This window comes from Caenorhabditis elegans, chromosome V (genome assembly GCF_000002985.6).
Source record: "Caenorhabditis elegans chromosome V".
NCBI lineage: Eukaryota > Metazoa > Nematoda > Chromadorea > Rhabditida > Rhabditidae > Caenorhabditis > Caenorhabditis elegans.
Genome location: NC_003283.11, coordinates 13222103 through 13237670, shown reverse-complemented (window position 1 = coordinate 13237670; position 15568 = coordinate 13222103). Strand labels below are relative to the sequence as shown.

The 15568-nt window shown below is 34.5% G+C and overlaps 1 protein-coding gene and 6 non-coding genes across 7 annotated transcripts; all 7 read left to right on the top strand.

The window, feature by feature from the left end:
- Nucleotides 1-1063: 1063 nt before the first annotated feature.
- dmd-10 (Doublesex- and mab-3-related transcription factor dmd-10) lies at nucleotides 1064-15555 on the top strand. Its single transcript, NM_001392638.1, has 7 exons — nucleotides 1064-1166; nucleotides 1210-1286; nucleotides 1333-1495; nucleotides 11889-11955; nucleotides 12006-12039; nucleotides 14196-14355; nucleotides 14404-15555. The coding sequence occupies exons 1-7, from the start codon at nucleotides 1067-1069 to the stop codon at nucleotides 14847-14849; spliced, it is 1047 nt and encodes a 348-aa protein (NP_001379162.1). The 5' UTR covers nucleotides 1064-1066; the 3' UTR covers nucleotides 14850-15555.
- Nucleotides 5203-5343, top strand: C34D1.8. Its single transcript, NR_069874.1, has one exon. It is a non-coding gene; the product is annotated as an Unclassified non-coding RNA C34D1.8 (non-coding RNA).
- C34D1.9 lies at nucleotides 7580-7738 on the top strand. Its single transcript, NR_069873.1, has one exon. It is a non-coding gene; the product is annotated as an Unclassified non-coding RNA C34D1.9 (non-coding RNA).
- On the top strand, nucleotides 9212-9351 carry C34D1.11. The gene has a single exon (NR_069872.1). It is a non-coding gene; the product is annotated as an Unclassified non-coding RNA C34D1.11 (non-coding RNA).
- C34D1.6 lies at nucleotides 11383-11606 on the top strand. Its single transcript, NR_069871.1, has one exon. It is a non-coding gene; the product is annotated as an Unclassified non-coding RNA C34D1.6 (non-coding RNA).
- Nucleotides 12233-12357, top strand: C34D1.10. Its single transcript, NR_069870.1, has one exon. It is a non-coding gene; the product is annotated as an Unclassified non-coding RNA C34D1.10 (non-coding RNA).
- Nucleotides 13866-14058, top strand: F57B1.13. Its single transcript, NR_069869.1, has one exon. It is a non-coding gene; the product is annotated as an Unclassified non-coding RNA F57B1.13 (non-coding RNA).
- Nucleotides 15556-15568: the final 13 nt, after the last annotated feature.

Below are 15568 nucleotides of genomic sequence, written 5' to 3'. Positions count from 1 at the left end.
CATCAGTGCTTCTATAGATTAGTTGTCAGATGAGAAAATGTTTCCAGTTGTTTGTTTTCAGTGTTTCCCATATTCTAGTCATGTTTTTTTTTCAGTTAGCTCAAATATTTGCTTATACTCAGGTACACACAACAACAATTTTTGTTTTGTGAGACACAGTTCCGATTTTTCCGGATTTACTAGCTGCTCCTTTCAACCGTCTCCCGAGATTCTATATTTTTTCCGTTTAATACTGACTTTAAACGTTTATCTACCAAATTTTCTATGTTAGTCTTTTGTATAGTTTTGCACCAAACCAGACATACTTTTTCTGTAAACGCATCATTTTTTCAGAATGAAATATGCTCAAAAGTGGATATTGTCAAGGGGAGAAATTTCTTTTACATTTTTAGCTAAAGTTACGGTAAATGCTCAAAGTTGTAGGATTGACAGTTGTAGGATTGATGCCCTAGAATTCCAAAATTATGATTGGTGAAATTTTGCAAACAGCGCCTATGCATGAAAAGTTTTTTCCTAATTTTAAACGGCATAAAGCCAAGTTTTTTGCAAAAACTCGAAAAATTTGCTAAACTATTAAGGAATTCCAGATATGCATGCGAGAGTACTGGACGAAATATGACATACGTTTACAAAAGTTGTATACTTGTAAGTGAAGAATTGTGTGGTACTGTAGTTTGTAACAAGATTTTTTATTTATTTTTATTTGTTCTTTATCAATTTTTGCTGAAACATCCATACGTTCTATTATTATTTTATTCATTTCTCACTTTCATTTGGATGGAAACATTCACTTACTAAATTACCAGTTCTTCTTCCTCTCTCGCTTCCTCCTCTCTTAATAGTAAATTCTGTTCGAGAGTGTGATTTTTTCCCGGTCTTCGTTTGCCTCGAGATATATCGACAGACACACCTTTACTGGAACCACTGGAAATGACATAGTGATCAGCATGTTACTACATTTGCATTGTCTTCTTCTCAATACTTTCCCTCCTCATCTTCTTCACAGATTTTCAGTACTCTTACTCGTTTAACTTCCAAACCTTCGAAATTCTTAAATTGATACAGAATGGTTGCTGATGTACTCCGACAGTCAGTTCTCGTGCCTATTTCCATGTATCCACAGTATCCAGTGCCTAGGAGGTACACAACATCTGTTTTCAAGGAGTGTAAGTGGTGGATTTTTACATATTAATCAAGAAAAGTTTTCAGATCAAAAGAAGAAGAAGATTTATTATTGCCAAAGATGTTTAAACCATGATGTTCCAAGGCCTAGGAAAAATCACAAAGTAATCTTTGAAAGTATTGATTACTGAAAACTATCTTTATTTTTAGTGTGAGTGTCCATACGCAGATTGCACTTGTGAAAAGTGTGGATTAGTGGAAAAACGGAGAATTTTGAATATTCGGCTTCAAAATTATAATCAGTTCAATATTGAGAATGAGAATGATTCAAAGTTGATTATTGTCGAGGACGACGACAAGAAGAAACAAGGAGGTTAGTTTTTATTGGTTTTGATAATTTTTAAAAAAATCCTAATATGGTCTACCAATTACCTATGGCTTCCAAAATTGTTGATACTTGTCAATTTGAAGTAGATTTTTAATTTTAATATAGTTTTTAAAAAAGTTTCACAGTTAATAGAGTTTCATCATTGCTGATAAATTGCATTGAGTGGTAACTTATTTAATTGTACTTTCCTTATATATTTTTGTGAGTTTCATATTCCTATGCCTAATACTCAAAACTCTACCTACTTTTAACATTTGTTTCAAATTTAATTTGTCGCGTAGACATAGCGAATCCCTTTGATAGAAAGTTTGAGTTAAGTTCTTTCTTAAAATCAAGATTGACTCGTGTTTATGAATTTTTTCTTGAATCTTGTTCGTTTACTTTGATTTATCCTAATTCAAATTTTGTTATAGAAACCTTTTTCTTTCAATTTTCGGTTCTCAATTGGAAATGTTCAAATTGTATTTAAACATACTAAACTCCAATTTTGTTTCGGCGGGACACATACAATCAAAATGAGTGAAGCAAGTGAGCATACGCATTGTTTTTCAATATCACATGTTAATATGAGTCAGGTGAAAGTTCTTGTAGCTTATGAGAATGTACTATTAAATTATTTGAAAACAAGAAAGCAAAAGGATTTAGATTATCTTGCGAAACATTTGAATCTGGTTGTTTTTATACGGGGAAAACATGATTAATATTGCACTCGTGTTTTTCTGAGCAGATATTAGATTTCTATTTTTATAATTCAAAGTATCAAAGAAACAATATTAAAATGAACTTTTCTTAATTAAGAAGGCTACAATTTTTTGCGAAAAATCACAAAATTTTGGGTTTTACATCTTGTGGAAATATTGATAGCTATCCTAACTATTTTTTATTAGCAATTTCAATTTACCAAACACCTAGAACAGGTCTTTGAGCAGTTATAATGTTTACCTACAACAGTTTAATCAGTGTTTTGTTATTCACAGAATTCTCTGAAAGTGTTTCAGTTATTCAAAATGAGTTTTCGTTTTCAATTACGAATGAGGTCACATTTGAGGTCATTTTTAATGAGGTCAATTTCAAAAAAAGTTTATAATCTAAATTTGTATAGTTGGGAACTGGTTCTCGTTCTTGAAATATATTTATTTTTTGAAAGGGTTATGCTTTTTTTTTGGAAATTTTGTTTGTAGTGGTTGAAAAGATACGGTATTTGTAATTTTAGCAATAGTCAAAATTAATGCTTGGATATCAATATAAACTTGAAAAGTTCCTTGTTTCAGTGAAAATGTTCGTTTTTCAAGCTCCAAATTTCTTAAATCTAAACTTTTGGTAATTCCTCAGCATTTGAGATTTTCGGCAATAATTTTGATTAACTGTTACACCGGAAAAGTTCAAGACAATGTTTCCAGTGTTGTTAGTGATACTACTTGACGAAAAAAATTCGCAGTCGAACTATTGGTCCCTTTTCGTTTGGAACCCTATACTTTATTCGTATCTTTTTATAGAGCTGATCTTCCAAGATAAATAGTTTTCTCCTCTTTTCTTCTCCCTTTTTTCTGGCTGAAATGTTTTCGCCAGCCAAGTAATTGGCAAACATGTTGGAGCAACATTTTTCTATTCTGCTGACGACGACATCGCCTGAAACGCTTTTACTTGAAAACAAATAATTTGGAATGCATGAGGTGTCGAATGGAACGCGAATATGCGTGCGTTAATGCTTTTGCATGCAGCAAAAGAAAGAGTTTCAGCGATCAGGAACAACATAAATTAGGCAAACTGCAAAAACAATTTTGTTTTTTTTTCGAGAAAAAAGAAATAACACAACTTATGAAAATTTCTCATTTGGAGAAAATTGACATAATCAAGAGCTGCATATAGCTTGCAAAACCTGCAAAATCGGAATTACGAGTTTATTTTGAAACGTGTTTACAACGATTCTTCTATTTCTGGAGTCTCTGAGTGTTTTGGAATAAAAATGCTTACCCAGAAATCATTCACATTCTAAGTTTGAAGGCGAAAAAATCTAAGAAAAGTTTGGATATATTTCATTTTGTTTTCATTTTTCATAAGATTCAAAAGACTAAATACTGTTTGATAAAAAATTATGTTGCATATCTGATCACAAATTAACTCGGATGCAGTTTCTCATTATCATATTTTGATTATTTAATAAGTCGAATAGTTTGCACTCTTGTAATCAGAAACATATGATATATTTAAAATAAACTTATTTGAAACTAGATACTTGATTTACTTCCAATGCTTCCTACGCAAACTTATTTGATTCATTCCTTGTTTTTGTTATTTTTCCTAAACATCCACTACTTTTGAATTTCAAATGGTTCCAATTCGTAGGTGATTTTGTTTTTTGATAACTGTTAGTTACAGTCAACATTTATCTTGAGTCATTGTTCAACTAATTCCTATTATGATAAAGTTGTCTGACGTTGGAATGTTATAATTTATCATGTTCAGCTTCTTATATTGTTTTGAAAACTAGGTAATCTGTTTTGTCAAAATGTCAGAGATGACTAGTGATTCAGAAGTGGTTTTATGGATGAAATACATTCGTAAACATTATTTTGCATTAAAAAAACAGAATGCCGACACAAAGAATTATGATATTTGTTGAACTTCTTTTAGATAACATGAAACTTTCTCTCTTGCTTATTCTCTTTATCTTTGTCCGAGTTCTGAAATTGAGTTTTTTGAATCTGTAAATTCGAGCATTTGGGGGTAAGCTTGTAGAAAAAGATCATTCGTAGGCCATCTTGGAGGTAAGCAGACATTTTCATACCCTCCTGGTAGAATTATTTTTTTGCATGAATAATTTATGTTGGTTTTGATTATAGAACTGCCAATATTGTTTCAAAATTTTCAAGTTATGGAGAACTCCTTTCCTAAATTTAGTTATTTAATTTAATTTTTCATATGATGTTTGTTTGTAAAACTGCAGGTGTTTTACAAAAAAGGTTTTAGTTTGTTTTCACGATTTCACATTAACTTGTATTTTTCATAAATACATACGTCTAGTTTTAACAATGCAGTTTGTCGCTGTCTGGTATTTAGCCATTGATAGCTCACAGATCGGGTGTGTTCCGGCTGCAAAAATCATTTCCAATTTAGTTCCGGTTTTTGATGCAAGAAAACAACAGTTAGCAAGTCTGATGGTTACTCAATTCTTGAAAAGAATGGACAAAGTCATAATAGTTGCATATATGCACAGAGAACTCTCTCCCTTGCTCTCTTTTTTCCTGGAAACAATGGGAAACATTCCAGCCAAGTGTGAAACTATATAGTTGATTTGTTCGTCACACTCATTTTTGTTTACGAAGTGGCACTTTGTGCAAAAAATAACTCTCGTTTTTTGAAGTATTCAATTTGGACGGATGGACAACAAATAGAGCTGCTTTGCCTGAAAAAAGGAAAAAGAACGAAAAAGAGTTCGAGAATTGTTTGTTGCTCGAAACGTTTTGACACTACATTAACTTGGGCTCTAGTAGAGATGTAGAAAATGTAAATAACAACAACAACAATTATTATTATTATTATTATTATTACTACATATGTGTGCGACTTTTTTTCGTAGAGAGTTTGAAAATGGAAATGTATCTACTGCTTAGAAAATAGATCGAATCTCGCTTTGCTTTCTTTCAGACACTAAGATGTGCATTTTTGTAATCTCAAATTAGCCTGCTGGCTGTTTTTTTGCGACGTTGCGAAAAGTAAAGTAATGTTTGTTTGTTTGTTGTCGAGCAACTCGATATTTCTGCATGAGACATCACTACTGGAAAATAAGGTGTTAGAGAATGAGACCGAACGGAATATATTTAGCAAGTTTTCAAAGAAAATATATGTTTATTGTTTGGCGGTAGCTGAAGAAGAAAAAAGTAATCTTCGAGAAATTTTTATTACTTTTTCGGGAGTGTATCGTGAAAATCAGCGCTGGTATTAGACATCATAACATCTGAAATGTAAGCATTTGTAAAGAAAAACATAACTTAATTTAAGATAAACTTCCAATGGTAAGCAGGCACGTTGGCAGGCGTCAGGCATTTTTGTCTAAAATTTGGCGTGAACTCTTTAGATTTATGGATTGGAGATAGACACACCTGTAGTTTCAGACTATCTTCAATAAGAATTGCATTCTCCATAAAATTGCCAAAAATCTCAAAACTTGCTAAAATTCAAAAAAAAACTCCCTCACTTTACGAAGTACTAATCCAATTAGAGCAAATTTATAAATCTTTAATACTTTTTTAAAAATTTGACTCCAAGTCTTCTTACATTTGAAATTTCACAATTATTCAAATATTAACAACTTTGAAGATATTGAAATCCCATATTTCAACACTTTACACAACACAGCTTAAGCTTTTAAAAAGTTTCTTCCTAGTTGTCTCCAGCCGCTAACGCTTTCATAATCTGCAGTATTGAAAAACACTGGAAACTTGTAAACATTTCATGGAGGCATGAATAGTTATTCCAGCAACGACTAGAAGTTTACAGATCTTATAAACATGCTTTGTTCATAACCACCTGACACATCAGAAAGTATCAGCCAAAATCCAATCAAAAGTACTCAACTATTTTGAAAACACACGTGTGAATCCAAGAACCTAGCTGTTGCTGTTTTTATGTACTTTACCGAACAAGTTGTTCACTGGAAACATTGAATGTGTGTGTGGGAAGAAAAGCAGAATCACGGGGAGTTTCCTCTGAGTTTCAGATGACATCATTCCCTTCTTCACAGGAGAAAGTGACACCCTCATATTTCAGACTCAAAAGCTCATTGACCCCCTCCCCCCTCCCCCTCTCACAATAAGTCTAGGCCCGTTGCAGTAATATGACACAATTATTTTCAAAAGTTTCTTACAAGAAAAATAATGTCTGCGTCTGTGTTGTTTATCTCAATCTCCTTCTTCTAACATTATATACAAATTCCTTATGTTCTTGGGCAACGGGGCTCCAATTGTTGTTGTTTTTGTATTTAGTAGTTGCGTGTGTGTATGTATGATAGAAGTCTTGGTGATTTCTGCTAGAGGAGAAAAAGCGCCTACTCTGGAAATGTGTCCTAATCGAGTTTCAACAGACATTTCGTACATTCTGATAAATGTTTGTCGAGATTTCTGGCATTCTATGGATTCTAGGAGTTTGTAGCAGTTTTGGTAGACATGAAAAGTCTGAAAAGGCTTACAAGGGGTAGAAGTTTGATTCTTAATTCCGCCGATTTTCTTGGAGTACTACAAAATTGTATTCTTGATTCTGTTGTGGTTTATAGATATAAACAATTTAATAAGAATTTGAAATATAATTCTAAATTCTATTAAATTGGACACTTCTACGAGCTATCGAAAAACAGAAAAAGTTGTCTCCTACAATATAGAGTGGGTAAAAAATTATTGAGTTCAACTCCGATCTTGTCAATCACTTACCGTATTTGCTAGAAATTCCATTAAAAAAATGAAAACAAAGTTCTTGGGAGCTTTGATCTATAGGCACACAAATAGGCACGAGGCAGGTGTAGGTCGCCTTGAAGGCATGATTTTTTGAACTGTTTTCACAGTGTTTTAAGCAATTAGATTCGTTCGGTTTTTAAAGTATAAAAACTCTTTTGATCGAACTTAAAACATCAAATTGTTGAAAACTGAACTTCAAATTGGACTATTACAGTTTTTGAGACTATTTTCTGAAAACTCAATTTGCCGAGTATCATTTTCTTTTCAAAATTTCAGCATCCATGAATGTTCTCCCTTTTTCTGTCACTTCTGTTCAAAATGCATTTTTACTTTTTTTAAATCCGAATCTCGTTTTTAATGTCAAATGTTTCCTGTTCATTCTCCCTATTTCTCTCTCTCTTCCCAAATACATTTCCATCACATAAATTTTTGGAGCACCTCACTAATTCAAAGTTGTTTATTGTTGATGCTCACAAAAAATTTAAAATTTGTTCGGAATATGGTCAACTCGAACATTCCGTTGGGAACCGTGAGAACGACCGGTACCAGTCAGTACCGTGTTTCAATTTTCCCTTGGCGCTTTCACGATTATTCATTATGGTCAGCATCCTATGTCTCTTAATTGAACAATAATAACATTATCTGTGTAGGTATTTGCTTAAAAATATTCCCAAAACGGAACTATGGAACGTGTGTACCTGGTAGCACCATCTCTGTTTGACCAGTCCAAAAACAATAAATATGAACCCTCAATTCGAGATGTATTTCGGTGTATTTTTGTTTTTCAATGTCGAATTGAATCAAAATCTCATCAAGAGAAAAGTGTATAGATATATATTTATTTCATCACTGCATTATTTGAAATCAACTATACACATTTGTATAGACATGACATAAGATGTCCTTATAGCGTAATCCATCTCATCTGAAACAATTAACCTAAACATAATCTTATGATATAAAGTTGCTTCAGTTTAATCCCTACTTTGCGCCTGGATTAGTTTGCGAAATGAGCAAAGTACAGCAAAGTACAAGCAGGAGACATATGATGTTGGCTTATTGTTTGTGAAAATGTTGCATGTGGGGAATCAGTAATCTTATGGTCTCATATCCCGTTGATCAAACGCAATGATGAGAGAACTTGGATGTTCAAATGAAAAGGTTCAAGATTCCCAGTACAGTTTTCTACAAAATTTGAAAGCAATTTAAAACTGTTAGGGACGATCATCCACAGCAAATCATCTACAAAAGGATGAAGTTTAAGGCTTTGTTCAAAATTAATAGGGCTGGCAAACCGGACTAAACCTTACGTCCGGTATTTCTGAGTTCTGACGAATCCGGTGTCTGTTTTATTCGGTGTTGCAGGGGCGTTTCAATAATTCTGTTATGGGTTTCCATAATTTTTGACTTTTTACAACACGGGAAACACGTGAAACTCGAAAAATCACCTTTTTTTATGAACCAAATGTCCGGTTTGCTAACCCTAAAACCTAAATGGATCATTTCCGCATGTTCACTTCTTGAAATGAGTAACGGACTACTTACACTTTAGATCAGTGGCTACTTACACTTTAGATCCAACGTTCGTACTAGTTGTAGTTCAGGCATATTAGGGTACGGTAGAAATGTTACTCCGGAATTGTTAGCTGTATCACCCAGACTTAGGTTATGTAGTTATGTATTGAGTAAAAACCTAGAAAAATTAGGCTTTGGTATGAAACAATTTGTGACGTTAATTTGCTCCCAATATCCCAATACATCTATGTATCTTGAAACATTCGTGGGACCGTCACACTTGGTTCGCACGAGAATTACTGACGCAATTGTGGCGAATTCCCACGTAACAGCATTTTCCCATGTTTAAAAGTTTTTTTTTAATCTTTAAACAAAAAACTGTCATGTAGTATAATATTTGAGCAAAAATTGTTTATTTCATATTTCTACTGGTTTTCGGAACCAGATCTGATTTTTTTGCTAAACTTTTTGCTAAATTTTTTGCAAGACATAATGTAATTGAGGGAGTTTTAGTTAGTCTGAATGCACATTTTTCCAAGCAGCCTTCTTTGAAAAGGTCTTCAGCCCACAGTTTCTCCCTACTGACACCAGAAAGTTTAACAACCTTTTGTTTCTTGAAGAATGGATACATATTGTGGTGGTCGTCATTCAAAAGTCAGTGTCAAAAACTAGCGTTTTTCGTGAATAGCCATCCCTATTCATTCACATTTTCAGCATTCGAAACCTCCGTCCTTCAACTCATAACAAAAGAGCCTGAGGCTTCAAACTACCGAACATGGAAAACATGTTTGACAAGTTTTTGGTGCCAAATCCGCTTCCTGTGTATACTACTAAACTCGGTTTTTCCTTCTCCTAGTTCTCCTTTTTCTGGTAGTCTGCATGTTTCGAAAAACACTTTGGAAACTTGTCAACTTTTTGTGTTCCGTTGAGCAGCGAGCACCACGTCCTTCTTCTTCTTTTCCTCCTGTTTCGTCTTCTTGCAGTGAAAAACAAATCTGGAATTGAATGCTCTCAGGATTTTAGATTTCAATATTGTTTGCCGTGGCAATCGTAGCAGTAAAGAAAATAGAAAACTTTTTCTTTTCAATTGTTTGGTCATACAATATATGAATAATATAATGTTCATATATAATCATCATAATAAAGTTGGATGTGAAAGAAATCGGAAAAAGAAAAGAGGAAAAAGTCTCAACTTTTCCAGAAAATATCTATCGTCGCCCAGATAGATATTTTTCATCTAGACATTGCATTTTTTCATATAGATGGATTATGAGAAGACAATACAAATGTGTTCTGCTGTATCGAACGTTCGGTCCGTCAAACAGAATGAAAAAGGCAACAAGAAAGCCTTTTTTCTTTCAAGTGACGTTTGTTTGAATTTAATAGATTCTCGAATTTTTTGATGGATTAGAATCACTGTCAAAAATAATTGACTCAAGGTGTTCGCGGAAGTTTTGAAACGGAAACCATTGGCTGAGACACTGAATTTCAACGGGTTTCGCAAGAAAAATATGTTAACAAAGTAATAAAATAACATGGACAACTTCATTTCAGAATGTTATTAGTCAATGGTGGGTTTAGGTCTTCTTTTCGGAACACTTTCAATTAAGTTTCTGACGTTTGAAAGTAGATTAAAACGTGCAAGATTTATTTGAAAGTGGAATATTAAAAATTAAAATTAATTGAATTGAAGAATGTCTACGTAAAGTTAAATAAAAATAAAAATGATATCCCTGATATTTTTGAAAACGAAAATTTACAGTCCTCTTTTTGATTCCATTTTACTTTTTTACAGTATATTTTACTTTCAATGTAAGAACAATTATGACTAAAGCGAAATGAAAATGATTTTTTAATTGTAGTTTTTGTTGAACTTCAAGGTGAAACAAACTGCATAAGCTCACTTCAATACTTCATATGAAGTAATTTTGATTCTTATCTCTAATTTAAAATGTTTTCTGTAATCCCAGTAACCACTTCAAGCTGTAAAGTTCAGACCATAACCTTCGAGGTTCATTATTAATCCCAAAGTCATGATTGAATCACGAGTTTCAGAAACTCTTAAACAATCCGCTTTTATGTAGACAATCCGATTATTACATAATAAACTGCACACAAAATTTCAAGTATGCCCATAAAGAAGTCTACTGCGAATCAAGATCAGGCGTCTGCTCTGAAAGGTGTTCTTATCACATCTACACACATACCACAAGTTGACAATTTTCTCAGATTTCTTTGAATTTACAAGTATTCTTATCAACCAACATATATAGTTAAATGTCTGGCGATGTTAGCAATCTGTCAAATCCAAAAACATGATATTCAAGCCGCCTCGCACCCCCTAATCCGTATGGCAAGTACATTCTACAGTACTACTCTCTTGATCTCTTATTTAAGAATATATACAACTCGAATATCCAGTTGTTTTGATTTTAAAGGGCACCCAAGAAATGTCTAAGAAAATTATTCTTGGTTTTAGAATAACAACACTTTCTTTCTTGAACGTTCTATTTATATCAAGTTTTAGAAATGAAAAAGTAGATAGACACGAGTTCCGTTTCAAGTTTCATTGCGGTTTCCGTTTCATTGCGGTAGTGCATTCCAATTTTTGAAATTCTGTCTGAAATTCCTTCGTTTAACAATTATTAATTATGGCCCAAAATTAACAGTTTATTTTAGGCTCATGCTTATAGGTTCAAGCTTATTTTTCCAGGCCACTGTGTATGAAATTGTAACTGAATTGATGAAACTTATGAGGTTTGCTTATCAAGCTCCAGACTGAGTTAATCCTCCAATCTTCTATTATTTTGCTACAAACTGATCTAGGATCTCTTCGGTGGTTTTTTTCTTCCGACTTTCCTTGTCTACCTGCCACGTCTAGCTCTTAACTTCTTCAATCCACCGACTCCGCCCATTTTCAGCTCTTGTTGAAAATGAAAAGAGTGTTGAATTATACGAGACATGCACACTAGCCGACAAATAAAGATCAAAACATTCAAAATAGTATAAAGTGGGCGTGGCCTAGTAGGATATGAGAGAAGCAAAAGGGGGAGGAGAAACAGAGTGAGAGACCTCCCCGCGACGCTATTTCGAAAAACAACCTCCTCCAGCACTCACGTTCGTCCGTTCATTGCGAGGAGCTCATTGTGGGTCCCTCTCCCCATTTTCCAGTTTCTTTTACTTTATTTTTCTTAAACTCTTTTTGCTCTCTCTTCTACCTTTTCCAAACTTTGCAAAATATACCATCCTCAGCTATGACACAAATCGGTCTCTACCCTTCTGCGCTTACTAAGCCATTCGAATTGTCACTGTCAGCAATCAAATCTGTACTGGAGCCAGAGAATCCATCATATTCAAGTATACTAACCTAAATATCTGAAAAAAAACAGATTTTCATCATATCAATATTTCAGAACGTGTTCCAAACTGTCAAAAGTGCGGTCAGCATGGTCGTAAATCACGCCTGAAGGGACACAAAAGGTGCGTATACTATTCCCCGAAATCCTAATATAACTTTGCAAAAATTTCAGAAGTTGCCCATTCCGCGAGTGCCCGTGTGCAAAGGTATGTGTATTTTCTAACAAGCGATCCTCTAGAGTTTCTCTTGAATAGTAGAAGAAGCAGAAATGAGTAGGGAAGTGTAATTTGAGAATAGTGTTTTCGTAATTCTGAACTGGTGTAGATGGGGGTGGTAGTAGAAAACACCGTTTTCCTTTTTTTGTTCATTTTATTCTGGAAATCTAGGATTTTGAATCATCAATCTTTATCCATCCGTTGTCGTCCAGCTTCTAGATTGTTTTGAAACAAGCTCACGGGATTTTAGATTTGGACATGAGATGTATAGTCGCATGTTTCACTTATTAAAACTAATGAGATGTTTCTTCTACTAGACGAAGGGAAGAGGAAAGAGTGTATGTGCTCTTTTGCACAATCTGCTACTTATACAAAGAGCAACACTACTGATGAGGAAGTTTTGAGATCTAGGAAAATGTTTTATTGGAAGAGAGTTTCGAAATTATTTTATTTGAACAAGTGAACATCAGTCAACTTTTTGGTTTCAAAAACTCCAAAAACGCAAATTTTTAGTATGTAATTAGACACTATAGAGACACTTGAAAACCAGTAATTTCGAGTGAAACGTCGGTGTGGATCAGTGGTGACAAGCCAGACATATACGCAACACGACTTGAGATAATTTGATTTTGAAACATTGAAATTATATGCTCAATGCTCAGCAGACAGCTGTCTTATTCAGCGGTGTTCACTTATATTAATCATCGTTGAAAAAAACATACGTGAGCCAGAAACTCCAACATTCCAGCCATCAATGACTCAGAACATTTAGCGATCTTTGTGTCAAATCCTGAAACTTTTTAGACGTGTCTACTAGACGCGTGTTCTCTATGCTCTCTGACCAGGATTAGAAGAAAAAAAGAAACACACATGAAAAAGTGTGTAGGGGAGGCCACGGAGAGAACTCGTAAATTGCAAGCATGTTTTGTTGCTCAGCTGACCATTTGCTAGAAGAACAGAAGGTTTATGCTATGAAATGTAGGAGAAAAATATACGAATCATCAACATTTTTGCCAACTTTTTCCGTTCCAAATGAGTAAACAGAAAAAAAATTGTCCAGGAAACTTGATTCATTAGAAGCCGTCAGCCTGATTTTCAACACTAAATTGTTTATCGCATGTACGTCTCCGTTTTCTCTAAAGTTAAATTTTTTATTTCTGGAAATTTTTCTTTTCACTTTACTATTTCAACAAAAACAAGACTTTTCAACAGCTGATTATGTACTTCCCTATACCATTCGTTTATTTCTTGAATAATATCACAGAAAACCTCAGCTGTTCAATTCGAACAAAGTATCATGTTTTGAACATGCTTCTTAATTGGAGCATTTATGCACCGTCTGAATTCAATACCACACATACACAACTTCTCGAAAAGGTGTTTGAATCTAGAACCGTCATCAAGACTTTGGCTCTCTATGAGCCGGCAAAAGAAGAAGGCGAGAAAAACAAAAAGTACATGGCAAATTATCCAGAAGGCCATACAAAGAACACCAAATAATCTTCGCACATTTTCCTTGTTTTCTGATATAGAAAGTTAGGTAATTGTTAAGTCGATTCGGTATTTCAGAATTTGAACATTGTTCTAAAGTGCTTTCAGTGATGTACCTAAGACTGTAACAAAATAGCTTGTAACAATATCTACATATGTGCACAATAGGGTCCAGGTCTTACTGTAGTATGTTTCCAATTCCAGAAACATGAAGTCCCGGAAACACTGTACCAATGTGTACATTCAACATGTAACTCTAAGTTTGATCAGCCATCGTCTGCTTGACATTCACGGAACATAAACACTTTTTGATGTTTTCGACATTTGAAGCTAGGGGTCCTCTCTCTCTCGATGAGAAACGAGGATTAGATTGTGTGTGATGACCTCTCCCGCTCTCACATGTTCCCTCTTCTTCAGACGTCTCAGAAGTTTTTGGTTGTTTTTCTTCTAGCGTCACTGAGATAAGTGAGGAAGGAAGCATGTGTAAAGTCGGCAAAAAAAATTTAATTGTACTGATCTAGACATTACTTTATTTCATGCACTTTTTTTTAAAGGAAATATTGTATTTAGAAATTGTTCTCAAAATTGTACTCATAATCAGTAGTCAAAACAAAATAATAAGCAGAAACAATAAATTCAAACTCCAATACTTTCAGTGTGCTGTTGTATCCGAACGCCAGAAGCTCATGGCAGATCAAATCAAGATTCGTCGCCGCCAAAGAAAGGATACATTGCTGACTTTCGCCAAAAATAGTATCACATCAACTATGTTTCCAAGCAATCAAATCAGTCTCAATGCATTGAACTCATTGCTTTGTAAGTCCAGTTTTGATCTCAACAAAGAGTAAACTCTTATATTCTCAGATGGTTCTATCAACACATCTCCACAGCCATTGCTATCATCTCCTACATCATCGGATGCTTCGTCCTGTAGCCCATCAATGCCATTCACGCCATCAATTCCAATGTTCATGCCAACATCAGCTGATTGCTCACCAACGACACAAACGCCCACGTCAAGCATTCCTTCATCAATCGCCTCAACATCTCCACTGATGACCTCTCTACCACTTAGATTGTCAGGATTCCCCCTCTTAAACATCAGGGATCCCAGTGCAGAAGCTTCTCTGCTAAACCTCGGATGCAATGCCGATGCAGCCGCCCTTCTCAAGACAATCCTTGATCAGTACAGAATGCTCGAAGAGGCAAGCATGTCAATGTCTTCAAGTCCATCAAAAGATGATGAGAGTGGAGATGAAGATTCAGATGGTCTCAATTCAAACAGTATTATTGATGTCATTACAGTTTGATTTGGTTTCAGTGTTTTCATCTTTTAAACATTTATTTTTGCTGTACAATTCGAGGACTATCCCATTTTTTGTCTGTCCCGCGCTTTCGTCCTCTCAAACTATCCACGTTTCCACCCACCACTTCATCTTACCCTCGATTGTGATTATTCAGCACATTGTGATTTGCCTTGTGGACCTTTTCTATTCTCATAGTATGTCTACCTCATGACATTCATCTCTCCCCAATACCATACACCTCTTCTTATACAATCTATCTACCTCTTCCTTCCTTTCCAAGTCGACCTCCTGTGCATCCTTTCCTTCATCCCATCTTTCACCACCTCCATCCACACCATCTCCATAGCAACTACTAATTATCCCAGTGTTTCAGTTTTTCCCAATACCGAAAACTTATTTATTTGTGTCCTGGATTCCCCGTGTCTGTGAATATTTGGCTGTTATTTTTTGGCCGTTTCTTTTTATTGTATTTTAGAATATTCTTTCAATCTTCGATTCTTCCACCCACTTTTCAATTCAGTTTTCCACATATCTTATGTAGTATTCAAACAAACAACACTTTCTTTCCCCAACCCATCCTTGTCCTTCTGCCAAACCAGCCGGAGTTCTTAACAGAATGCGTCATTTCCCATCTTCTCCTTATATATTGTATGTATGAATAATTCAGCAAAGAAAAATTGTGAAAAATAAATTGTGAATTATCAGATCAGAAACCTGTCAAG